The sequence below is a fragment of the Oryza glaberrima genome, chromosome 12 (genome assembly GCF_000147395.1).
Source record: "Oryza glaberrima chromosome 12, OglaRS2, whole genome shotgun sequence".
In the NCBI taxonomy this organism is placed as follows: domain Eukaryota; kingdom Viridiplantae; phylum Streptophyta; class Magnoliopsida; order Poales; family Poaceae; genus Oryza; species Oryza glaberrima.
This window is the reverse complement of record NC_068337.1, coordinates 324,831-352,457: the sequence shown is the minus strand read 5'-3', so window position 1 is coordinate 352,457 and position 27,627 is coordinate 324,831. Positions and strand designations below refer to the sequence as shown.

Sequence of the window (27,627 nt, the reverse complement as noted above, 5' to 3'; positions counted from 1 at the left end):
ATCAAAGAAAAACAGGCTAGCTGGTCAATAGGGAGAATTAATTAATGTTGTACAAAATGTACCTAAAAGATAAAGTGCTACTGGTTTAATTACATTCATACGTTCAAAGGTTTAGTTAAGATGTCTTCTGAGTAGTCCAATGATGGACCTCACCTCTACATTAACATCTTCTGAAGTTGAGAGTACATGCACTTTAATTTAAGTGTCCATTAGACTCATCAGGGTTATCCGTATGCTAATACACACATACAGGGATTGAGGGATTGTAGTAATGCTTTCGTACTAACGGAAATCCCAATTGTACCTATTCTGCGAGATTCCTCCACTTCAATATTGCATCACTGGGAATTCTACTGAAAACACCTGTATCCCAAAAAGGATATATAAAAATGTAAAGGAACATATTTATAAAAACCTTTGGGTACATGATTATTTTTTAAAAAGAAACAATGGAGATTTTCACAAGCTTGGCTTGGCATATTACTCAATTGAAAAATAACACTAGTACACATCAGCAACAGCAATATACTCCATCAGAGTAACTGTAAATGAGATATACTGACGTGTTATACATGTATTGATGTATATATGCATCCTGCAGGAAATACCAGCTGAACAATGGGGCCAGGAAGAGAGGAAAGCAAAAGGCTAGAAAAAGGCATTCAACCTTTTGCCAACCACCATGATCTTCCCTTTCTTCAGTCCATACATATGACTCATTCCTTAAATTATCTTTGCAACCTTTATGTTTTCATCGACTTTCTACGAAATTTCAACTAATTCTTAAACCTTCATATATACTTGATCACTACCACGGAACCGGCTAAAATGTGTGATGCCCTATCAGGACCAGTTAAATAATACCAAACACTGATAGGGGGGGTTTTCTACCTTCATCCCGTCCTAATGACCCCCTCAATCCTCACTACTGGTAAAATTATACTTGGTTAAAAAAAAGATATATAGATGATCCTTACGAACCGATACTGATGAGGTGTCCTGGAGTAATACCCATTGGTATGTTAATGATATTAGAATTGAAACAAGCACACATATATACTTTACATGCTACACCCTTCGTCCTAAAATAATAATAAGTTTGATAGTTCAAATTTTGTTGTTGATGTAGCAACCTAGGATATGTAAAAAGTAACTTTTGTTACTTAACTATTACATTATGCTAATATCCTCTTGCTCTATTATAATCCGAGCATATATCTCAACTATCTGGAGAAGGCAAATAAGTTTTTCTAGTCCTTCTTAATGCATGTGTCACCTTCTAAAAAATGTTATATTTTAGGAGTAATAATTTTTTAAAAACAAAAATTGGTACAATGTGTAGACAAAATAAATTACGTGAGTATATCAGGACGGGAGGACAATTGACACGTACATCCTCCTACATAGAAGTATTACTAAAAACTCGTGCGTTCACATAGACAAGCACAGAGACAAAATGGCATGTAGTGCAAGGAGCTAGTCAAAGACCCGGAACTCTTCATACTTCATCTGAATTTTGTCTCTTGGACTCTTTTCTCCATCTCTCATTTTCACACTGGGTCCTTTTAGTCCACTGCTCTTACTATACTAGCTAAGAGACAAAAAGGAAATTAACAAGTTAGAAATCGATGAAAATTCTACAAGTAAGACTCAGAGAAACCTATCAAAGACTTTGGATCGAGTAAGTTCCAACCAATTCCAAACTGGAGTAGCTACTTCTTGGAAGATTGTCTGTCCCTGGATCTTAATTATATATTTACCTACTTCTCCTCATGCATGAATCCACCTGCTGCCTTTAATTACCTAGCTAGCTACCTTAATTACTACTGGAGTAGATTGGTAGTTACTTGTATATGAGCATGCATGCTTAGCTCAATCCCTTCCAAAAAGGCAGCAATATATATGCATCTGGACATATATATGGGGTGTAGCTAGGTAGATAGATAGAATTGAATGGTGACCTCAGCTCCAGCTTCAGCTTTTGGCTTCTCCTATAGCCTCTTTTGACATCATATCAGTGCAGTGGCCGGCGGCGATATCATGCAGCAGCAGCAACGAGACTAGAGCTCTCTTCATCATCATATCGTCAAGCTGCCATAGATCGATCAGAGCTGGCTGCTGGCCGGCCGGTGATCCTTCCTATAATTTCCTAGCTTGTGTCATGGAAAAAACTAGTGCAGGCAAGGAGGAGGGCTCCGAGAGTAAGACGGCGGCGGCCAACAACGATGGGAGCTCGACGAGCAGTACTACGGAGGAGGAGGAATCCGGGGAGAGCCAGCGGCGCACGTCGTCGTCGTCGTCGGTGCGCCCCTACATCCGCTCCAAGAACCCTCGCCTCCGCTGGACGCCGGAGCTCCATCTCTCCTTCGTCCGCGCCGTCGACAGGCTCGGCGGTCAAGATCGTAAGCAATCCGACCTATCTATTTGCCATAGCTAATTAAGCTTCATCATGTTCGGTCCGGTTCAGTCTGATATTAATTATTCCTCCCTAAACATGCGTGTATCTATATATTGATCGATTACTAATTTTATTATTTACTCATCGATCTCATTTCAATCTGCTCCTGTTGTTAATTTCACTATTCATCTTTGTATGTAATTATTCCTATAGGTGCAACTCCTAAGCTCGTTCTTCAGTTGATGAATGTTAGAGGGCTTAGCATAGGCCATATCAAGAGCCATCTCCAGGTATATTATACCTAACAAACTTGTTTCGTTTCTTATGCTCTTATTAATTAATTTAGGTCATTAGTAGTATTCCCTCTTAATTTCCTAAAATTAATCCATGTTGCCTTTTCTTCCATATGTTCGATTTTCAGATGTATAGAAGCAAGAAGATCGATGAGTCTGGCCAGGGTATGTGCCAGACATGACCAATTAATTCTTCATGAACAGATTTTAATTTTTTTTGTGTAAGATGCAGTGTTGGAGATCTTCAGATGAACATGTTGATTGATTTTGTGCATACAGTGATAGGTGGTGGCTCATGGAGATCTTCAGATGAACAGCAGTATCGTCATCTGCAAATGCAAGGTGGTGGTGACGGGGGACAAGCGTACAACCTTGGCCATCTTTCCTTGCCTGCAGCTCTTCATCATCGCCACATCACTGCTGGCTCCGGTACCATCTTGCAGTCCAGGTAGTTGTTAGATCCATGCATGCATGCAACTCTAGCTAGCTTGCAAACAAAATCCATTAAATTTCTCAGACAACTTTAGTTAGTTATTTGTCTGGCATGCAGCACACTCTTGTATGCATAATTGAAATCTGCCGATGGGTCCTCTCCTAAAGTCATATACACTTAACTTGTTCTTCTGACTAATTATTGACGCCGATCGATCACTAATAATGGACTATATATATTTACATATATAGGGTTGCCAATGCATGGTCCCCGTGGAGATGCCATGGATCATACTGGCTCCGTGCAGGCCATCACCTGCTTGTTGGATCAAAACCCTATTACCCACCACCACCAGCTGAAGCTAGAGCTAATACCAGCAGCAACCATCCAGATTTTGTCCAAGGCTCTTCTTCATCTCCAGATGATCATACCATGAACCATCAAAGACCAGTAGTGCTGAAAGAGATGATCTACAATGAGGGTAGTAACCATCAAGGAGGTCCTCTTAATCTCGATCTCTCACTCGATATCTGTCCGCGGGGCGATAAGAGGAAGAGAGAATTCAGCTGGAGGAAACATGAGGAAGATCATGATCATACTACTATTGCTATTGGTGGTGATCAAGAAGCAGAGAGTTGTGCTACTGGGCTCTCTCTTTCTTTGTTCTGATCATGTCTCCCCTGTTGAAAGATGCATCATCAGAGTCCTACCACTACTATATTGCTGTGCTGTACTGGTCTGGTCCCTGGTGATATATCAGATATCACTAGCTAGATCATATGTCATTGTGGATGATAAATCAAATTAGGAAAGAAGAAAACTCATGCAACAGGGACAAGTACTCTTCATCTCACCATATGACTACACTGTGGTGATATTTTGTGGTACTTGTCCTTTTACGCATGTATCTAGAGGAAGATAAACATAAATTTATTGTATTTCTGTTGCACATTATCTTTCGTATCTTTTGATTAATATAGCTGATCCCGGTTGATCTATCTACTGATTCATTAATAATTGTGGTTTATGTTAATTTCCCTAAGGAGTTGGTGTTTGTTTAGTGAGGTATATATGCAATTTCAATTATTGGTATACAGATTTTAGAGGGTAATGCAGATCTATAGCTCCCCCTACTATATGCTATTTTATTTTGGTTTAGTTCTACTCAACAGCATGCCTATAAGTCACCTTATTAAACACTCTATATCATGTTTGACAATGATTTTTTTTCTTTTTCTTTTTCTTTTTTTTTGACAGAATATGCTATATATCGAGATTTGAGATCTATATATAGGAATATCTGGTCCAAGTATGTGCATCTGAAATTAACTATTTGACAGTGTATTGGTTCATGATGGATTTGACTGTTTGTGTTTTTCACTGTAGATCTCTGACTTCCATCTCCATGCAACTCATAAATTATCTCTGACAGTTTCATGCACCGCCTATCTAGGGGTGTGTTTAGTTCCACGCCAAAATTGAAAGTTTGACTAAAATTGAAAGTTTGAAGAAAAAAGTTGAAAGTTTACATGTGTAGGAAAATTTTGATGTGATGGAAAAGTTAAAAGTTTGAAGAAAAAGTTGGGAACTAAACAAGGGCTAGGACTAACAATTTCAGTTCAACCGTAGCAGCTTCTGGTTTTGTTCGGTGCATGACCAGTTCTTTCCTTTAGTTCTATTCATTGAAAAACGTTGAAATGGTTTACCATGTTGCTTCCAGGTGAAGACACAGCTATAGTTAATGCTGTTTGTTCCTATATCCAACTTTCTGCTTGTTAGGCAGGTTTGCTAATTTTTATCATTATGGTTGATGTCAACTCTTAGAATTAATGCAAAGTGTAAAAAAAGTATGTAAACTTATATATGTAAAATATTGCGAAGCCACTCTATAAGCTTCCTGGACCTGGAGCATATGTCAGCGTGAAATCATTGCCAATGCTGAACTATTTCCTCCCCCATTTTTGTAGGGGAGATGTTTTGATTGAACTAAAACACCGGGTATCACCCTGAGATTGCTAATTGAGCATTTTCTGGGGTTGTGTGGAATCGACAATGCCATCAGAAAATTTTGTGGATGTGCTAAGCAGTTACAGCCGTAAGGCCTAGGATGAATATTCCTTAGCTATTTTCTGCCGATTCTTTTGAACCTCTTGGTTGAGTATTTGTATTTCCCTTTTTTTATTGAAAGATTGATATTCGATAACTTTTTAAATAATGTATAGAAATCCGGCCTTTATATCCATTCCATAATTGGATATACACAGGCAAAAGTTACACGAGTGCATACACTCAACATCTTAAAATTGAGATACAAAGAAAAAAAACGAAATGAAAATGACTAGGAGACTAGCTCCAAGTTTTCCCTCGTCATTGCAAACTTCGGAGGATGTGGAACTAATCCTCCCTTCCGCCTCCATGCCCTCTCGCTGCCAATTCAAGCTTCTCCATCCGCCGTGAGCAAAGACAGGGGCAGAACTAGCCCTCCCTGCAGCCTTGTCAATATCAAGCACTAGCCTCATGCCGCCTAGTGTATGCTCCCTCAGTGTCAACGCAACCATCGCCGCCATGTCATCATAGTAGGATACCACCTCTATAGAGTTATCATAGCTTATCTCGCCAAAAGTCTGCATCACTACACCATGGTCACATCCCATGCAAACCATCACACTGCCCCACCGTCCTTGTTGCAGAACCTCAACTCCGCCAAGCCGCCGAAGCTTAATTATCTCACCGGAAACCGTCACTGCCACGCTGTCATCGCTATGAGCCACAACCTCCGTTGAGCTGCCTTAGCTTATCTCGTCGGAGAGCCGCCACAAACGTCGTCATCGACCACAAACTCCACCATGTTGCTATCATAGGTTGTCTTGTCACAACCACGCCGCCTTCACCGCGGACCTCCGTCACCGCTGTGCTCAACTTTGCTCCTAGTGCGATGCCAAGCTGACTAGCCAACATTGCCACCCACCACCTTTGCCAACATCAGCGCCATCACCGTCATCGCCACCTAGGCCTGTGGCACCACTGCAAACCCTTCAGCCCTAAGAACACCCCCACTGCCGTTGTGCGCTGTAGCCCACCGGCGTGCTGACTGGCCTCCGTCTTCCACCATCACTGCCGTGCCTCCCACCTCCATGATCGACATCGACCCCACCCAGTGGCGGACCTAGAAAAATTGCACTGGGTGTGCCCATTCTAGTGATCACTCCACCATATATTTTTTAAAAAGATAACACCCAATTCTGATGGAAGAGTTTTGGCAGATTTTGGTTGGATTTTTCAAAATTCTATTCAAATGTGGTCCATAATTCATGAAAAATCCATAAAATTCAGAACAATCAATCCCATGTCCTAATCTATCTAGCTGTTCTTTTTCCCCCATTGTTTCTCTTCATGTAATCTTTCCTCTTCCACTGATTTGATTTCTTGACGATTATAAGATCTCCAAACAAACCATGATCATTGTTATGTTCTATTTTCTGAGAGGATTCCATTTTTATGTCCTTTGATTGCATACTACATCCTAGTAGCAAAGGGGCCCAACTCCATTCCTGGCACGATGCCCTTCTAGCATAGGGGTCGACGATGCCATTCGTCTCCACCGCTGTGTTGATGCGAAAAACACACACTGGCCTGGAAGATCTACTTAACTTCAGTGCAGGTCCAAAATCTTGCTTTTAGGTTTGTGAGCGTGCCAGTTGATTTGATCCTGCAATCAACAAGAAAGAAAGATGAGAAAACCGCGGTTAAATCCATAAACGATAGCCGTTGCCGATGACATATCATTTAACTTCGAGCCGATGTCATATTGGAATCGATCAGCAGTTATAGGTAAATAAGATAAGACTGAATCTATTCGATCGGTTGTAGATATTAACGACATATAATCCTTCTAACGATGTATAATTAAACTAAGTGATTGGGATAGACCGGTCGCCATGCCGAGACAGTATAAATCACTTAGGTCGAAGTATACATTAACACAAATGTTATAAATGTTTATAGCATAGCCGATCAGATAGATCTAGCGTGTATCGGCTAATACTCCGATGCTACTCTATATTAAGATATTAAAATAGGAAGAATATATCAAACAAGAAGCCTAGTATACTTTAGTGCGATAAGATCTTAATATAAAGGGCAGATTTAGCATATCAATCAAGCATATAAGATATAAAGTAGCTAAATCAGGTAAGATCGGCTGAAACCCCGATGCTATCTCTTTCGATGATCATAAAGCAAGCCATATATCATAATTATGAATATTACTTAATAGATCGAACTCAACCGATGCAGTATTAAGCATAAAGACAAGTATAAGATCTAGGCAAGATAATGAAATCCTCTAAGAGATGGTAGATACACGATATAATCTAGATTAATAACAAGACATAACCCTATCAGTCACTTCCTAATGGTAAGAACCAGCCGATAACAAATTATATAGTGCAACTAACAAAGATTGCAACGTGTATATGATAACTCGACGAATTACATAAACAGGATTAAAGTGTCATAAAGATGGAAGCATTAACCCCGAGAATGCAAGCCGCCATGACAAGCTTACCTCTAGTTGAAGATCGAATCGATGCAGCTCAACCCGAAAGTAAGAACTCGTCGAAATAGAACGAAAGTAAAAAGGGTGGCGATGCGCCGAGATTATATTGAACTGAGAGGCCTCTCTATTTAGTCTTAACTGGAGACACCACATACATCAGAGAAAGACTACACATCTATATAGACATGCATGTCTTCTTTGCTATTATGCATGCATGTCTTTTTTCCCTTCTTATAAAATTTTCTCTCAAATTACTTATCTGATCTATAATAATCCGATTACACCATTATGTTCGTTGCAATTAAATCATTACAACAAGATCTTACATTATTATATTATGATGGAAAAATATTTATGTTTGTAAATGACATTTATTATATATGTAAGTTACTTTTATCATATATAACAATTACTTTTCGATTTGATTAAATTACTTCTTATACATTCATAATGCTCTAAGTTGATTATTTTTATTATTGTTTTTAGTCAATTCTATAATTTGTGGACTTTAATTTAATTTTTAGATAGACCATATTTTTCTCTCTACGACGAATTTGCTTTTAATATTGTAACAATTTACTTCCATTTTATGCTAAATTACTTTATGATTTATGTAAATTACTTTTAGATTTTATTGAATTTACTTTCATAAATGCATTTACTTAAAAATCTTTTCTACACTTTACTTGTGAATTTACTCTACATAGTTTCTTATTTCAACTCAGTCATAATGTAATTATTTCTAATGCTATAGAGAGTTACTTCTAGTTCATTGCTAAGTTACTTCTGCAATTTAAATAAATTACTTTTAAATTAATAAAATGTTTGAATATATTCAACATAGATCTTGTTTAGTCACATATTTTATGTAGAGTACAATGATGCAAATAGATTTTGAAAATAATACTCTCTCCGTTTCATAATATAAGTGATTTTTGAGCGATGTGACACATCATAGTACAATGTATCTGGACAGACTCTCCGTCTAGATGCATTGTACTAGATTGTGTCACATCTCTCTAAAATCCCTTATATTATGGGATGGAGGGAGTATGTGATTTAAAAGATATAAGTCATTAAATAGATTAAAAAAAGACATGCACCATAAGCTAAAGGAGAATTATATATGGAATAGAGTGGTCTTCGGCTAGAACTAAAGCACTACAATGCACTACCTAGTGACGTCCATTTTCTATAGAAACTCTCAAGAAGTCTTAAAAGAATCACACAAGTAGGTAATATATAAATAAACAACTCTACAAAGTTGCATGAACAAACTCGACTTTATTAATGGAATATAAAATTAACAAATCATTAAAAATACACTATTCCTCATTTTTTTTCTCATATGTTTCTCAATTTTATATCTCAACCAATTTTAAAAATAATCTCACGAAATGCTAAGGTAGTATTAGACAAGCATACAAAGTTCTTAAAAATAAACTCAACTTTATTTTGTGAAATATAAGAATATAGAAACATATGAGAAGCGTGATGAATATTATATCATCGTCAGCTAGCGGTACTAGTACAGCAGTGTCCGGATCCAATCTTGCACAATCCAAGGAAGGTCAACTACAAGTAAATGAAATTGAGTTTGTGGCGGCCAAGGCGGTAAGAGAAGCATTGATTCACCCATGGAGAGTCCGGTGCTCCGGGACGCCGGCGCCGCCGTGCTCACCGGAGCCACCGCGCTCGCCGTGCTTCGCTTCTGGGAAGAGGTCGGCAACCGCGCCCTCTTGGACCAGGTCACCTCACCTCTTCTTCCTTCACCTACTGTTCACTTCAGCTCTCTGTAGCATGATATGACAAGTGTGTTTAGATCCCTATTAGCTGCCGGCAATTTTCCAAAAGTACACCATTAATTTGTTGGCTAATTGAGGTGTTTGTGTCAGATCCAGTGTTAGTCACATCACATATAATACTGCAGCAAATTGTGTTTCGTATTTGCTGATTCTTAACTGGGAGTATCTCCTTGCCATCCATCTTCAGAAACTTTGCAGGAAACTCGTGCACATTACTGTTGGCTTAGTATACTTCCTTATGTGGCCTTTGTTCAGGTAAACCAGATCGATCGAGTTCCAGACCAACAATATACTAGCAGTATCTTTAATTTTGTCATAGTCATAGTCATACCAAGTGTGTTTCTGCCTTCCTGACAACGTACTCTTCCTGATTGCAGTGCGGATGATGTCTATGCTCCATTTCTTGCTTCCATTGTCATTGCATTCAACATCATAAAGGTTACCTTGATTGGACTTGGTATTGTCAAAGATGATGGTGTCATTAACTCCATGACCAGGAACGGAGACCCTAGGTACTCATTTCATTTCCCTCACAATACTGCAAAAAAAAGGAGCTTTTTTTTTAGACATACAGATTTTCTCTTCATTGCAAAGCATCATAGTTGCATCAAAGTTCTGTTCGTGTACCTAATTCACTAATGGAATAACCGTTTCCATCCTTTTCCTTTTGTTTCCAGAGAGCTTCTTAAAGGACCACTGTACTACGCTTGTGCTATGACTCTCGCTACTGTTATTTTCTGGAGGACATCTCCCATTTCAATCGCTGTGATTTGCAACTTGTGTGCCGGAGACGGTATGGCCTTAGCTTGAAGTTGAAATTTTCTGCTGATACTCTTCTATCGATTTTGGGCTGCTCTTTTCATTCATCAAGTGAAAAGTTTCAGACATCAACCGAATTCTCTGCGTTGCTTCTTTCAGGTGTAGCTGACATAGCTGGAAGGCAGTTAGGCCGTATAAAGCTTCCTTACAACCCTGACAAATCTTACGCTGGATCCATTGCAATGTTCTTAGCTGGTTTCCTTGCATCAATCCTGTAAGCAACAAGCTATTTAATAGCAACATTTCTACTGAAGTCTTGGTAGCTGTTAATCTGAAACTACTGGAGTATTTGCCAGGTACATGTGCTACTTCCACCTCTTCGGATTTGTCGAGGAGAGCTGGACCATGGTGATTGCCTTTGGCGTGACATCGCTTTCTGCTGCAATTGTGGAGTCGCTCCCTATCAGCACACGCTTGGACGACAATCTGACTGTGCCACTCGCCTCTGTCCTCATTGGTGTCCTTGTTTTCTATTATATTGGGGCCAGAAACCTGTGCTGCATGAGCGCTGACAGCAGCGATATTTCTGCACTTGTTCAGAATCAGATGTTCTTGGGCAGGTTCTAGTGAGTAGCCGCCTTGCAGAGCTCAAAAACAACCGACTTACTAAAATCAGATTCGATTAGATGTAACAAGGATGGATACAGGCTGCAAGAATCATAATTTTGTGATTGTATCTTGTGATCAAGGAAAACAAAAAGTATCTGACTGTCTGATATTAGTAAAGCAAAACTCGAGGAGAGGAAAAACACACCAGATAGCAATCTTCACTTTCAGGTCCAAACTGAATGTCTATTCTGTATGGTGGTTGTGTGCAAGCTGCCAGCCCCTTTTTTCCCCCTTAAAACAGACTTCCTGTTGGAAATTTGGTCATAATTCGGCATATTTTAATCCAAAATATTAAGACAATAAACATGACATTTGTAATTTGAGTAGATCTAGTGACAGTGCTAGATGTGTACAACATGAGCATGCTTAATATAGAATAAGCATCAACATAGATAAGAGAACGCAATAATATTGCGACAGACAGTTGTAGGAAACGAAGAACAAACGGTAATAGTGAAACGTTATACCCCGAGAATGGCCCTCCGCTGGAGTTTGAGGCAGTATTGCCTTCTCCTTGTCTCCAGTGTTGTTGTTGTCACCGGTTGTCGACATGTTGATGAAGATGATGCAGAGCAGTCGCGCTTGAAGCGCTACCCAAAAACTTGATCGCCCGCCTACCCGTGCAGGTTCTCAAGCGGACGGAGTTTTGGAGGCACCTGCTCGTTCCGATCACCCGTGCGCGCGGGATGAACAGAACCGGGGAAACAGAGAGACAGCGCAGGAACAGAAGGAGAGTATCGCCAAGGAACAATAGTAGGAGGAAGACACACACTTTGAGAGCCTCTGCCTTGCGTTATATGTAGAGAGAGAGAGAGAGAGATCTCCATTACCACACAAATAAATCTCATTTGTTGTGAAGGTTACCACAAAATAAATCTCATTTGTTATGAAGGTTACCACATAATGAATCTTTCATTTGTTGTGAAGGTTACAACAAATAAATCTCTCATTTGCTGTGGATGTTACAACACAATGAATCTCTCATTTGTTGTGGAGGTTACAACACAATGAATCTCTCATTTGTTGTGGAGGTTACAACGCAATGAATTTCATTTGTTAATGGTGACTTTATTCTCGTCTGTTACAAACGAAAGAGCAGCAGGCAGGCTCGACTCGGTCGGCCGCCTCGCCTCGCTACGCCCACGGCCGAGGCCGACTCGGCATGCGCGCATGCGTGTGGCAGTCCAACCATCACCTCAACCGGTCAATAGGGAATCTCTAATATCACCCTATTTAAGTTGAGGTTCTTCCACCTAAATTTTCAAAGCAGTATTATTCTCTCTAACATTACTTGTGGGCTCTTGAGATTTTAATTGAATTAAATTGGGCCTAGCCCATTTATTCCAACAATCCCCACCAAATTTCATGGCTCACAAGAAATGTTCTCAAAACTGAACCTGTTAGTTATACCAGTGTTTCGATAGAGACTGTTAAGTTGAACTTCCACCTAAGAAAAGAGCTACACCAGATCACAACTGAACAATGGACTATGCCTTGAATTGTCAGTCTTGTGCGATTCAGGTTTCACTCAAACCATTAACTGGTACTGGGCTGTCGTTTGCATCCCCTTTGTTTGGAGCGTATAAGTCATACTCCTGGCCTTTTCATGAGTATCTAGAGATCACCCAGATCTCATAGACTGTGACTAGCAGTCAGACTCATATAGGTGTGTTCCTTCTAAGATGTTCTGCAGGCCAATATCTCTGCTTTATAAAAAGCCACTCGGATCACATTAAGGTGTATACCATCCTACCAGATTAGAAGAGAAGTGCATCATGAAGATAGGCTCATTTTAGGGTCTCTTCTCTCAGCTACACAATAGTTTGTTTCGCCATCCAAATTCACGGGATCTCCGATCACAATGGACAGGTTTCCACTATTGTGCAACTCTAAGTGGGTCTCAAGCCCATCTCCCTCGATGCACAGTCTATCACATTACGTGGTAGCCCCTTGGTAAACTGATCTGCCAGATTTTTAGCCGTCTCGACATAGTCCAATGCTATCACTCCGGAGTTTTTCTGCTTTCTGACAGACTTCAGTCTTCTTTTAACATGCCTGGATGACTTCATGTTGTCCTTCGAACTGTTCACTTTAATAATCACTGTTTGATTATCACAGTTCATCAGGATTGCTGGAACTGGTTTTTCAAGCACCGGCAAGTCCATCAGGAGCTCACGAAGCCATTCGGCCTCAACTGTGGCAGTATCTAAAGCTGTGAGTTCTGCTTCTATTGTTGACCTCGTTAAGATGGTCTACTTGCAAGACTTCTAGGAAACAGCGCCCCCTCCAAGTGTGAACACATACCCACTTGTGGCCTTTATCTCATCAGCATCAGATATCCAGTTTGAATCACTATAGCCCTCCAGCACTTTTGGGTACCCGGCGTAGTGAATTCCATAGCTCATTGTCCCTTTTAGATAGCGTATTACTCTTTCAAGAGCATACCAATGATCATCTCCCAGATTTGAAAAAAACCGGCTCAACTTGCTCACAGCAAATGAGATGTCAGGCCTCGTTGCACTAGCTAAGTACATCAATGAACCAATGATATGAGAGTATCTCAATTGATCCCTTGCTATTCTTCGGTTTTTCCTTAATAGCACACTGGGATCATAAGGAGTAGGAGAAGCCTTGCAGTCACTATAACCAAAGCGACTCAAGACCTTGTCCACATAGTGAGATTGCACAAGTGTAATCCCACCCTCATCTCCTCTCAGTAGTTTAATGTTAAGAATAACACCACCCACTCCCAAATCCTTCATTTCAATGCTTTTGGACAGAAAGTCCTTGACCTCCTCAATCACATTGAGCCTGGTCCCAAAGATCAATATGTCATCGACATATAAACACAAGATCACTCCCTCTCCCCCACCATAGCGATAGTACACACATTTGTCAGCTTCGTTCACAACAAAGACAGCAGATGTAAGTTTATTGTCAAACTTCTCATGCCATTGTTTAGGCGCTTGTTTGAGACCATACAAGGACTTCAACAGCTTGCACACCATTCCCTTCTGACCTTCTAGTACATACCCATCTGGTTGATCCATATAGATCTCCTCCTCCAACTCTCCATTGAGGAAAGCTGTCTTAACATCCATCTGATGGACGAGTAGACCATGAGAGGCTGCCAGAGCGAGTAGTACTCGAATCGTGGTCAAGCGAGCAACCGGTGAATAAGTGTCGAAAAAGTCCTCGCCTTCTTTTTGGGTATAACTCTTGGCCACAAGCCTTGCCTTGTACTTTTCAATTGTACCATCAGGCCTAAGCTTTTTCTTGAAAACCCATTTGCATCCTACAGGCTTGCACCCATATGGACGCTCGACGACTTCCCAAGTACCATTAGACATAATTGAGTCCATCTCACTGCGTACCGCTTCCTTCCAATAGTCAGCATCAGGAGATGAATATGCCTCTTCAATGGTTCTTGGAGTATCATCCACAAGATATACAATGTAGTCATCTCCAAAAGACTTTGCAGTCCTTTGTCTCTTACTCTTTCGAGTTGCTACAATGTTATCCTCCTCAGGATTTTCCTCAAGCGTTTGATCAATATGTTCTATCGGCACAAAGTGCTCAGGGGATAAAATAGGTTCTTGACTAGAAGTGCTAGGTGCATTTTTCATAGGAAATTCATTCTCAAAAAATGTGGCATCTCTGGACTCAGTAATTGTACCAACACGCATGTCGGGTACTCCAGAATTTACTATTAAGAACCTATATCCCACACTGTGGATAGCATAACCAAGGAACACACAATCTACGGTATTTGGTCCAAGTTTACGCTTTTTGGCTATAGGTACATTTACCTTGGCCAAACAGCCCCATGTGCGCAGGTGAGAGAGATTTAATTTCTTCTTTTCCCATTCCTCGAATGGTGTTACTTCCTTATGCTTAGTAGGAATTCTATTCAGGACATGACACGCAGTCAATATTGCCTCACCTCACCATTCCTTGGAAAGTCCTGCGGTGTCTAATATGGCATTCACCATCTCAGTTAGAGTGCGGTTCTTTCTTTCGGCTACCCCGTTTGACTGGGGTGAATAGGGAGGCGTCCTCTAATGAATAATTCCATACTCTTCACAGAAAGAAATAAACTCATTGGAAAAATACTCTCCACCCCTATCAGACCTCAACCGTTTGATTTTCCTTTCCAGTTGGTTTTCTACCTCAGCCTTATAGATCTTGAAGTAATGTAAGGTTTCATCCTTTGTTTTCAATAGGTACACATAGCAGAATCTAGTGCAATCATCTATCAGTGTCATGAAATATTTCTTTCCCCCTTTAGTGAACACGCTATTCATTTCGCACAGATCGGAATGAACAAGTTCTAGTGGTGCCAAATTCCTCCCCTCAGATGCCTTGTGAGGCTTGCGAGGTTGTTTCGATTGAACACAAGTATGACACTTAGAGCCTTTGACTAAAGTGAATTTTGGAATTAAACTCATGTTAGCTAAGCGTGTCATACAACCAAAATTCACATGACAGAGTCGTGAATGCCACACATTAGACTCATCATCATCATTGCTTACATGGTTCACAACTTTATTACACATATCATCCAAGGAAAAGCGGAACAAGCCTCCGCCGTCATAACCTTTTCCAATAAACGTTCCATATTTAGATACGACACATTTATTGGATTCAAACACAAGTCTAAAACCATCTCTACACAATAGAGAGCCGCTAACTAGATTCTTCTTTATTGAAGGGACATGCTGCACGTTCTTCAGCTGCACGATTTTTCCCGAAGTAAACTTCAGATTGACCGTACCAACACCATGAACAGCCGCAAGCGATCCGTTTCCCATCAACAAGGAGGAACCTCTCCCGACCTGATAAGAAGAAAACAGGGAAATGTCGACACACACATGAATATTAGCACCAGTATCAACCCACCAATCAGGTGAGTGACAGACAAAGAGAATTGTAGGTAAAAATTTACCATACCTCGATGTTCCTCCGCCCTCATTAATAACCATTTTTGTAGACTTCTTGTCCTTGCACTCAGGACAATCCTTGGCCCAATGCCCAGACTTGCCACACACAAAGCAACCTCCTTTTGCCTTTCCCTTGTCTTTCTTCTTAAAATTGGTTGTAGCCGTGGGTTTGACGTCAGGTTTGACTTTCTTGTTGTTGTTGTGGGATGCGTGAGGGTTCTTCTTCTGCACCAAATTGGCGCTAGAACCTCCCTCGATCTTTTTGCCCCGGTTGTCCTTTGCCCTCGCCTTCTCCTCAACACCCAAAGAGCCAATACGATCAGTAACACTGAACTCTTGCCTCTTGTGTTTTAGAGAAGTAGCAAAGTCCGTCCAAGAAGGTGGCAATTTGGCAATAATGCCACCTGCCACAAACTTGTCAGGCAACTCACAGTTGTTGTTCTCAAGTTCCTTTGCTAACATCTGAATCTCATGAGCCTGTTCCACTACAGAACGACCATCGACCATCTTGTAGTCATAGAACTGCTCCATGACATACAGCTCGCTGCTGGCATCGGAAACCCCGAACTTGGCCTCAAGAGCATCCCACATGTCCTTCCCTGAAGGCATGTGCATATACACGTCCACAATATTGTCGGCGAGCACACTGATCAATGCTCCACGGAACAAGCAATCCGCAGCCTCGAACTTAGCCTCCTCCTCAAGTGAGAGAGGCGGTTCACTTGGTTTGCCCCGTGAGACAAAGAAACAATGCATCGCCGTCAACCACAAAAGTGCACGTGCTTTCCATCTTTTATAATTTGAACCATCGAAAGCATGTGGTTTTAGGGATGCAGCAAAGCCAACTACCGAAAAAGACCTATCAAGTTTTTGGATTGTTGGAAATTTGGTCATAATTCGGCATATTTTAATCCAAAATATTAAGACAATAAACATGACATTTGTAATTTGAGTAGATCTAGTGACAGTGCTAGATGTGTACAACATGAGCATGCTTAATATAGAATAAGCATCAACATAGATAAGAGAACGCAATAATATTGCGACAGACAGTTGTAGGAAACGAAGAACGAACGGTAATAGTGAAACGTTATACCCCGAGAATGGCCCTCCGCTGGAGTTTGAGGCAGTATTGCCTTCTCCTTGTCTCCAGTGTTGTTATTGTCACTGGTTGTCGACATATTGGTGAAGATGATGCAGAGCAGTCGCGCTTGAAGCGCTACCCAAAAACTTGATCCCCCGCCTACCCGTGCAGGTTCTCAAGCGGACGGAGTTTCGGAGGCACCTGCTCGTTCCGATCACCCGTGCGCGCGGGATGAACAGAACCGGGGAAACAGAGAGAGCGCAGGAACAGAAGGAGAGTATCGCCAAGGAACAATAGTAGGAGGAAGACACACTCTTTGAGAGCCTCTGCCTTGCGTTATATGTAGAGAGAGAGATCTCCATTACCACACAAATAAATCTCATTTGTTGTGAAGGTTACCACAAAATAAATCTCATTTGTTGTGAAGGTTACCACATAATGAATCTTTCATTTGTTGTAAAGGTTACAACACAATGAATCTCTCATTTGTTGTGGAGGTTACAACACAATGAATCTCTCATTTGTTGCGGAGGTTACAACACAATGAATTTCATTTGTTAATGGTGACTTTATTCTCGTCTGTTACAAAACGGAAGAGCAGCAGGCAGGCTCGACTCGGTCGGCCGCCTCGCCTCGCTACGCCCACGGCCGAGGCCGACTCGGCATGCGCGCATGCGTGTGGCAGTCCAACCATCACCTCAACCGGTCAATAGGGAATCTCTAATATCACCCTATTTAAGTTGAGGTTCTTCCACCTAAATTTTTAAGGCAGTATTATTCTCTCTAACATTACTTGTGGGCTCTTGAGATTTTAATTGAATTAAATTGGGCCTAGCCCATTTATTCCAACACTTCCATTCCATGGAGATTACAGGCCTGAAAACAATGCCAATAAAATTAAGATGTGAACCTCCAGATTCCTAAAAATATGCCAAAAGGAAAATCAAAACTTTTGGTGAGTGCACTGGTGTGTTATTAGCTTATTAGTATTTTAGTTTTTGGCTTGTTTGGGGGAGATTAAGATTCTGAGAAGCAGCTGGGTTTTCTAGCTTCTGGCTTCTACTTCATTTTATGGATTCTACAACTACAACTTCTTAGAATCTAGACCAGAAGCTAGACTGTTTAAGGGAGCTTCTGATTCTGGGAGAAGCTGCAGCAGCTAGAAGCTCCGCCAAACGGATCTAGGTTCTCTACAGTACAGCAGAGAATAACTGTAGCTACAGTATTCTGAGACTGCTACGGTGAATCAATGCACCGAACAGCGCTTCAGTACTGTAGCAAAGTGCTCTGTAAGCAGTAATCTTTTTACAGCTTGCCTGATTACTGTTCCCATTTACTGTTTAGATCTACTGTAGTAAATCTCCAACAGGCCCTTTGCAGGTGTGTCCAGAAGAGGGTAATGATAAGCAATGCTCCATCCTGTGAGCCTCATAAGCCTCAACTATCGTCTGGTCTTTGCTATCCAAATATCACTATCAAACGCCAGCTACCACCCATTTTTGTGCACAGGAAACAGCCTGCGTATTAAGCTAGCTTTCAAGCCACAAGCCGTACTTGTATCATGACAGGCAAATCAGAAGCCACAAATTAAGATGCATGCTTTCTTCCTGCCACTGTCAGCATATGTAAATTTTGTCAGCTATTAGTAAGTGCTACACTGCTAGCACACAGAAAAGAACTCGTCTGCTATACAAGTCCTGTCTGTTTTTGCAAACAAGGGAAGAGATAAACATATAGAGACAGACAAATTGGAAGGAACCGTTTGCAAGCCACATGTTCTAGTGGCTTTCACAGTTTCACTCACTCCAAGGCAACGAGCTGGAGCTCTCCTCCTCCAATGTATCTATCTATCTCTAGCCCAAGATATATCTGGCTTGCCATTCTCATAGCTTGCCAGTTTCTGATGAGCCAAGGGAGCTCTGTGCGTCGTCAGCTCTCCTGCCCGGGACAGTGATGAGGGCAAGGAGCCATGCTTGTCAGGTTAGGCGTCGTTGTTGTAGCCTCCGTCGCAGCTTTAACTCTTAAGAGAGCCAACAGTGGCAACAGAGGTACTATACTTGCTTCTCTCTTGCAGTGGCACTTCCTTCCTTAATTTGTTCCTCTGAATTTCTCACTGAAGCTCTTGTTGAACTTCAACAGATGGCCAAGCAAGGAAAGGAAAGGATAAAACTCGCTACTCTGAACATGTAAGTGCATGCCATTCTCTACTAGCTTAGAACTTGTGAGTTTAACTGTAACTGTTCTGAACACGTATGCATGTCATTCTCTACTAGCTCAAAACTTGTGAGTTTAACTGTTCTTTTCAATTGCTGTGGTTCAGGGGGAGAAAGAAGAAGAGAAGGAAGAGGTTAAAACAATCAGCGGCATAATCAATTCAGCTCTTTCAGATGATGACGACATGCTCTCCGAGATCGAGAGCCTCCTATCAGGGGAGATTGACATCCCCCTACCAAGTGACAGGTTCGACGTCAAAGAACGCTCTCGGTACAACAGTGTTAACTCCGAGCTGGAGAGGCTGCGTGGACTTGTGCGTGAGCTGGAGGAGAGGGAAGTGAAGCTTGAGGGAGAGCTGCTAGAGTACTATGGCCTCAAGGAACAGGAGACTGATGTTGTAGAGCTACACAGACAGCTCAAGATCAAGATGGTGGAGATCGACATGCTCAAAATGACCATCAACTCGCTGCAAGAGGAGAGGAAGAAGCTGCAGGATGACGTCGCCCGTGGCACAGGAGCCAAGAGGGAGCTGGAGGCTGCGAGGAACAAGATCAAGGAGCTGCAGCGACAGATACAGATGGAGGCGAACCAGACAAAAGGGCAGCTGATGCTTCTAAAGAACCAGGTGATTGCGCTGAAGTCCAAGGAGGAGGAGGCAGCCATCAAGGACGCAGAGGTGCAGAGGAAGCTGAAGAAGCTCAAGGAGCTGGAGGTGGAGGTAGTTGAGCTGAGGAGGAAGAACAAGGAGCTTTTGTATGAGAAAAGGGATCTCATCGTAAAGCTGGATGCAGCACAAGGAAAAATAACAGAGGTATGATATTAGTATCATTTTCACTCAGCAATTATATGCTTCTAAAGCCTCACATTTGCGTGGCATCATTTGCAGCAGCAACAGTTGTTTTTAATGTTGACATATTTTTTTCATGATTTATGTGGCATGCAGACAGCTGGTTGCTGTCCTACATTTTCACATTAAGAAAAATAGGCACAAAATGATAGGCTTTAATTTTTTTTCTTCTTCTTTTAATTTTCCCTTGGGATTCCATCAATCAATTTCATGACAAGGACTCAGAATTTAGACTTTCCTCTCACATTATCAACACTGAATATATTTTTTTTGAGGGAAACGACGGCAGGAGAGCTGCCGGAATTTAATTGATAGGAGAAAAAAATAAAAAACTTACAGTCCCAGAAACAAAAAGGAAATCAAGGAGGTCTAAAAGCAGTCCTCCGCAAATCTAGGTCCTGCTTAACAAAGTATGCTACTTGAAACGAAGTACAAGTGGTATTGTGAAAAATTCTCCTATTTCTTTCAAGCCAAACATTCCACCAAATGGTTAACAAAACTCCTCTAATATCCTGCTTTTGGATTGCTGAGCCTTGTCGATTGATATCCTCCCACCAAGAAGCGATCCCAGCCGGCTGTGAATTAGAAACTAGCAAATTATGCCAACTGTGAACTAGCGCCCAAACTTCTTTAAAAAAGGAGCATTCGCAAAAAAGATGATTAGTGTCCTCAAATGCATCGGTGCAAAGACAGCAGATCCAATTGCAAAGCCAATGTCTCCGAAGGAGGTTCTGAGCCGTTAGAGTTTTGTGGTGAAGAATAAGCCATCCCAAAGACCTCATTTTAGGTTCAGCTGGCGCCTTCCAAAGAGAGACAAAATCCAAACGAGTGAAAGAACCTTCAAATTGGTAAGAATATGCACTTTTACTTGAGTAGCAACCTGCGGAGTTCCAATTCCAGGTTATATCGTCGGCACTTTGTGATAGATGAAAATCTTGAAGCATGCCTCCCAGCCGCACGAGGTCGTGGATCTCTTCGATTGACGAGAATTGCCTGAAGGAGAGAATCCAGTTGTTTGATGAAACCTCTAACTGAACATTTCTTTGTTTCCTTTTTGCTAGCTGAAAACAAAGAGGGGCAATATCTTTAGGGCAGCAGCCTTGAAGCCAATGATCATGCCAAAAACTTGTTTTTGCTCCGTGGCCCACTGCGATCGTAGTTGCTGCTTGGAACAACCTTTTATCGATATCATCACAAGGCAGATTCATACCAGCCCAGGGTTTGTCCTCGTCTTTCCATTTAAGCCACAGCCATCGTAGACAGAGAGCTCTAGAAAATTTTTCCAAATCAGGGAGTCCCAATCCCCCCAAAGATTTTGGTCTGCACACTGTCTGCCAGTTTACCAAACAGCTGCCTGGGTTTGAATGGTCTGGGTCCTCGCCCTTCCAGAGGAAAGATCTTCGACACCTATCAATTCTCTTGAAAACCCACTTTGGCATTTGGAGGGCCAAAAGATGGTGGATTGGCATTGAGCTAAGAACCGTTTTTACCAGGGTTTCGCGACCTGAAGAGGAGAAAAACCTTCCTTTCCAAGTAGGGAGTCGTGAACGAATTTTCTCAATTAAGGGGAGAAAATCAATTTTCCTCAATTTTCGGTAGTGGAGTGGCAATCCAAGATAACGACAGGGAAAGGACTTAATTGTGCCTGGGAAGATTTGTAACAAAGGAGCTAGATCAATTCCTTCACATCTAATAGGAAAAATTTCAGTTTTGGCAACATTTGTGTGGAGGCCTGAAACTTGCGCGAAGAGATTTAGAAGCTTTGAAAGGGTGGTGAGCTCTGTCACATCCGGTCTTGTGAAAACAGCTACATCATCAGCATATAAAGAGCAACGGAACCTGTTACGGTTACTCTCTAACGGAGAAAGGATGGAAGCACCTTCGGCCGCTTTAAGAATCCAGTGGAAGGGTTCCATGGCGAGAATAAAGAGCATTGGTGACAGAGGATCGCCCTGACGAAGACCCCTCGCATGAGGAATTGGTTGTCCCGGTGCACCATTGAGAAGGACCTGGGACGAAGAGGTGGCAAAAAGGTTGCAGATCCAATTGAGCCAACGGTTGCCAAAGCCGAACTGTCGAAGAACATCAAGGAGGTAAGGCCAGCACACCGTATCGAAAGCTTTGGCAATATCAACTTTAATGAACAAACTCTGTTTTCTTGTCCTGTGTAAGCGCTGAACCAAGTTTTGAACAAAAATGAAATTATCATGAATTGCTCTTTTTCGCACAAAAGCATTTTGATTTTGAGAGATCATCTCGTTTAGTCTCAGTGCAAGACGATTTGCTAACACTATGGTGATTATCTTGGTAAAACTGTGTACGAGGCTAATAGGACGAAAATGATCAGCACCTGAAGCGTCATCTTTCTTTGGCAGCAGAAAGATGTAGGCCGAATTTAGCTCCTCAAGATGTGAAGTGCTTAGGTTCATGAAGGAAGTCACCGCTGCTAGAAGGTCACCTTTGATTATTTCCCAGGCAACTTTGAAAAAAGCTCCAATGAAACCATCCGGACCTGGAGCCTTTTCGGGAGGCATGCCAAAAATCGTTCCTCTAAGTTCCTCTTCCGAGATGTCTTCCTCTAGCTCGGACAGATTAAAAGAAGGCAGTTGCAAATTGGTCCAATTCAGATTCTTCGTCCTTTGAAAATTTGTCCCCAATTTCTCACTATAGAATCTAAACAACTCATCTTCTTTATCCTTGGCTGAAACTGCTAAGCCTGATGGAGTTTGCAGTGATTGGATGAAGTTCTTTCTCCTCCTTGAGGTTGCTTTTATATGGAAGAACTTGGAATTTACATCACCCTCCTTAATCCATGTTAACCTAGAACGTTGCCTGATCTTTAACTTATTCAGAACCGAGAGGCCCAAAATACGTGCTTTGAGGTTTGAGTATAGCTGCCGCTCATCATTGGTTAAAACTCTTGACTCCTGTGCCACGTCAAGTTGAAAGACAACTTCCATCGCCACTGCAAGCTGTAGCGTAATATCCCCCACCTGACTGCGATTCCATCTCTTAAGATCACGGGCAAGACGACGAAGTTTTAGGCTGAAAGTAGCGAGACAGTTCGTGGCTAGTATCGGCTTGTTCCAAGATTCTTGCACAACATCTAGGAAACCTGGAATTCTTAACCAATATGCCTCAAATCTAAAACTGGGTGGTCTACCTCTTTTGTCATTACCGATTAGGAAAAGAGGAGCATGATCTGAGCATGCTGAAGAGAGAGGGTAAAGGATTGAACCGCTGAATATTATCCATTGGACTAGACTTGCACACAGTAGCATTGGTTTAACTGAAAAATCCCTTGCCTATTCAATAATGCATAGCTATATTAAGAGCTAAACTTATATTTCAAAACCACATCATAATTTCACACTGCTTCTCTCAGAAAAGGAAGAATGAACTAGCAATAGATATTTTTATTATGTTCATTTTCAGCATATACAGATATATTAATAACAGAGCTTATCATTGTGCAGAGTGATGTAGTTTCCCATGCAAGAGAGGAGATCAACAAGCTGAGGCATGCAAATGAAGACCTTACCAAGCAAGTAGAAGGCCTACAAATGAACAGATTCAGTGAAGTAGAAGAGTTGGTTTACCTGCGTTGGGTTAATGCTTGTCTGAGATATGAGCTCCGCAACTACCAGGCACCGTCTGAGAAAATTTCTGCTCGTGACCTTAACAAGACCCTGAGCCCAAAATCGCGTGAGAGGGCCAAACTTCTAATGCTGGAATATGCAGGATCAGAACGAGGACAGGGCGACACTGACCTTGAAACTGCTTCTTCTGCACCTTCTTCACCCAGAAGCGAAGACTTCGACAACGTTTCAGTTGACAGTTCTTCTAGCAGATACAGCTTCTTTGGCAAAAGGCCCAATCTGATGCAAAAGCTCAAGAAGTGGGGAAGGGGCAAGGATGACGGAAGCAGCTTAGCTTCACCGACACAGTCCTTCACTAGTGACTCCCCAAAGAGCGCCAGCCAGAAACCAAAGGGGCCCCTAGAGGCTCTCATGCTCAGAAACGCAGGAGATGGTATGGGCATTACAACCTTTGGAAAGAGGGAACAAGATCCCAGTGATATCATGGATGAGGCAAATGTTGCATCTTCATTTCATTTGATGTCAAAGACTGTACAAGGTTTTGCTGATGACAAGTATCCCGCTTACAAAGATAGGCATAAACTCGCTATAGAACGGGAGAAGGCAATAAAAGAGAAGGCCGAGAAAGCTAGGGTACAAAGATATGGCGGTGTCAACAGTTCAGGTATTGTGCCATCTCCAAGATCTGCACTCCCTCCAAAACTTGCTCAAATAAAGGAAAAGGCTCCTACAGCTAATGCTGAATCCAGTGACCAACCTAGTGATAACCAGAACAACCCTCTAGTTGTGACACAACTGAAACTTGCAAATATTGAGAAGAGAGCTCCAAGAGTTCCTAGGCCACCTCCTGCACCATCAGCCACTGCCAACACTGCAAGTGCGTTACCTCCACCGCCGCCACGCCCGCCAGGTGCACCTCCTCCACCACCGCCTCCTGGCAAACCTGGTGGCCCGCCACCGCCGCCACCACCCCCTGGTTCCCTACCTAGGAATCTTGCTGGTGGTGACAAGGTACACCGTGCTCCAGAGGTTGTAGAGTTTTATCAAAGTCTCATGAAGCGTGAAGCCAAGAAGGACACAACTTCTCTGGGATCAACAACATCAAGTGTTTCTGATGTGAGAAGCAACATGATTGGAGAGATTGAGAATAGATCAACATTCCTCTTAGCTGTAAGTTATTCAAGATGATGCTACCTTTCAGAAATATATACTACTGAATTCCTTTAGTCCACTGCTAATTCAGGTAGATTATTATGAGGACTTACTTTTTATATAAAAAAATGGATTTGTTTCAGGTCAAAGTGGATGTGGAGACACAAGGAGACTTTGTTGAGTCTCTAGCAAATGAGGTCCGAGCAGCTAGTTTTGTAAATATCGACGACGTTGTTGCATTTGTAAACTGGCTTGATGAGGAACTATCCTTCTTGGTAAGCTTATCTATTTTTTTTCAATGCAACACATGACAAAATAGTTAGTACTGAAAAAGGGTCAAATAACGTTTTAGGTCGATGAGCGGGCAGTACTAAAGCACTTTGATTGGCCAGAGAGCAAAACTGATGCACTAAGAGAGGCAGCCTTTGAGTATCAAGACCTGCTAAAATTAGAACACAAGGTTTCGTCGTTTACTGATGATCCAAAGCTTGCATGTGAAGAAGCTCTCAAGAAGATGTATTCCTTGCTTGAAAAGTAAGCATCTCCTCTGAACCATTCTTCTCCCAAATTACATGGTTCCTCAGAGTAAGATAATAAATATCTTGTCAAGTCCAATTATCTTTAGCAAGCATAAGCATTTGATGTTTAATTGGACTAACAAGTATCATACTTATGTCAGAGTGGAGCAGAGTGTTTATGCGCTACTTCGTACTAGAGACATGGCCATATCACGCTACAGGGAGTATGGAATACCGGTGGATTGGCTGTCTGATTCCGGGGTAGTTGGCAAGGTTAACATACATCTCTAGCCTCTATCTATTGCCACTTTGTTAGACCATGTAGGAAATCTAAAATCGAAATTCCATCTTGTTATGTTGGGAATAGATCAAATTGGCATCTGTTCAGCTGGCGAAGAAGTATATGAATAGGGTTGCCACAGAGCTAGATGCCTTGCAAGGAACCGAGAAAGAGCCCAACAGAGAGTTCTTGCTTCTCCAGGGTGTGAGATTTGCTTTCCGAGTTCATCAGGTATAATTCATGGGCATATATACGATGGCGTTGATTAATCTGAACTAGCATGATGGTGTTGATTAATCTGAACTAGCATGGTGGCCCGCGCAGATTGCGCGGCTAGCATCATTATATTTTCTCTCATATAATAGCATATATGTTTTCTTAATGTATTATTCAAATATATTAAAATAGCAACATAATTTTAAATTTTGTACTAACTTTACGAAACTACTAATGTGTAATATTCATATTGTATTTTATATACGTGTTAGTTATTAATTATTTTTAATATCAGATTTCAGTTATTTGTAAATAATATTCCTATATGAACTCTAGACTCATCTTTCAATATTTTTTTTAATTCCGAATTTTCGTTATTTGTAAATTGTATTTCTATATAGACTCTAGGCTCTTCTTCCAATATTATTTATTTTTAATTCTGAATTTTTATTATTTCTAATTGTATTTCTATGTGGACTATAAATTCATCTTTTGATAATCTTTAATTTTTAATTTCGAATTTCAGTTACTTCTGAATTATATTCCTATATTGACTTTAGACTCTTCTTCCCATTTTTTTAATTTTGAATTTTAGTTATTTTTAAATTGTATTTTTATACGAACTCTAAACTCTACTTTTAATTTTATTATGTTTGTTCTGAATTTTAGTTAGTTTTAAATTCCTATATGGACTCTATAATCTACTTCTAATATTCCTTATTTTTAATTCCGATTTTCTATTACTTCTCAATTGTATTTTCATATACACTCTATACTCTACTTCTAATACTCCTTATTTTTAATTCCGATTTTCTATTACTTCTTAATTGTATTTCTATATGGACTCTATACTCTACTTCTAATATTCCTTATTTTTAATTCTGAATTTCTGTTTTTTCTTAATTTTATTGCTATATGGATTCTGCTTTTCTTTTTCTCCGATTAATATGAGAATTTCTAGGCCATAAGAGTGAACGTGGATGCTCTTTTTTTATTCCTTTAATAAGTTAATAGATTGAGAAATTGAAATTTATCTACTTGACAACTTATTCTTTTCTGACATAAGACAACTTATTCTTGCGTGTTGTATAGTTTGCCGGAGGCTTTGACGAGGAAAGCATGAAGGCGTTTGAAGAGCTAAGAAGCAAGATGTGTACAACACAGACATCTGCTCCACAAATTTCATAGCTCTAACCATGCATGCTGCATTCCACAGTTGACTGGTTTATTTTCTTTGTTGAAACTTGAAAGGCAAGATTAATTGAGTGGCTAAAAAGTAGAAAAATACAAGTGTAAATCCCAATATGGCAGGAAAGGATGATTACGTGTACAGACGATGAATACATGCATACTAGATTATGTATTTCTTTGTATTTAAAGGTTGCAAGAGCGCATTTTTAAAAGCAAAAGAACTAGTACTACCAATCAACTAGACAGCTTATATTTTTTTTAGATAATGGAATATAATATCCCGGCCTTTGCTCAAGAAGAGCTACAGCTAATTATTACAAAGTAGCACTCGAGATAATAGTGTAGTTCAAATAAAATAGAACACACTTAAATAGGAAAAACCAAAATAAGGAGAACACATTTATTCCAGCCTATTTGTGAATCTCCATCCATAGTTGGCATAAAGTTGCATAACCATTTGTTAATGAAAAACATGAGGCCTGGGAGATCTGCTTAACTCCAGTGCAGGTCAAAAACTCGCCTTCGGGTATGCTAGCGTGCCAGTTGATTTGATCCTGCAATCAACAAAAAACAAAGACAAATAAACCGTGGTTAAATTTATAAACGATAGCCGATCGGCTAAGTGCCGATGACATATCATTTATCTTGGAGCCGATGTCATACATGTATCG

General features: G+C 41.0%; 3 protein-coding genes across 3 annotated transcripts; all 3 read left to right on the top strand.

Annotated features, from left to right (window-relative positions):
* Nucleotides 1–1,680: 1,680 nt before the first annotated feature.
* LOC127757627 (probable transcription factor RL9) lies at nt 1,681–4,116 on the top strand. Its single transcript, XM_052283188.1, has 5 exons — nt 1,681–2,402; nt 2,612–2,688; nt 2,820–2,856; nt 2,971–3,139; nt 3,376–4,116. Exons 1-5 carry the CDS (start codon nt 2,162–2,164, stop codon nt 3,791–3,793), a joined length of 942 nt encoding a protein of 313 aa, XP_052139148.1. The 5' UTR covers nt 1,681–2,161; the 3' UTR covers nt 3,794–4,116.
* A 5,112-nt stretch (nt 4,117–9,228) lies between these two features.
* LOC127757600 (probable phytol kinase 2, chloroplastic) lies at nt 9,229–11,090 on the top strand. The gene is made up of 6 exons (XM_052283145.1): nt 9,229–9,430; nt 9,675–9,742; nt 9,865–9,999; nt 10,165–10,280; nt 10,406–10,520; nt 10,603–11,090. The coding sequence occupies exons 1-6, from the start codon at nt 9,320–9,322 to the stop codon at nt 10,871–10,873; spliced, it is 816 nt and encodes a 271-aa protein (XP_052139105.1). The 5' UTR covers nt 9,229–9,319; the 3' UTR covers nt 10,874–11,090.
* Nucleotides 11,091–18,677: 7,587 nt separating this feature from the next.
* LOC127757751 (protein CHUP1, chloroplastic-like) lies at nt 18,678–27,177 on the top strand. The gene is made up of 9 exons (XM_052283323.1): nt 18,678–18,987; nt 19,079–19,125; nt 19,260–19,964; nt 23,477–24,769; nt 24,895–25,026; nt 25,104–25,285; nt 25,431–25,542; nt 25,637–25,780; nt 26,858–27,177. Exons 1-9 carry the CDS (start codon nt 18,909–18,911, stop codon nt 26,951–26,953), a joined length of 2,790 nt encoding a protein of 929 aa, XP_052139283.1. The 5' UTR covers nt 18,678–18,908; the 3' UTR covers nt 26,954–27,177.
* Nucleotides 27,178–27,627: the final 450 nt, after the last annotated feature.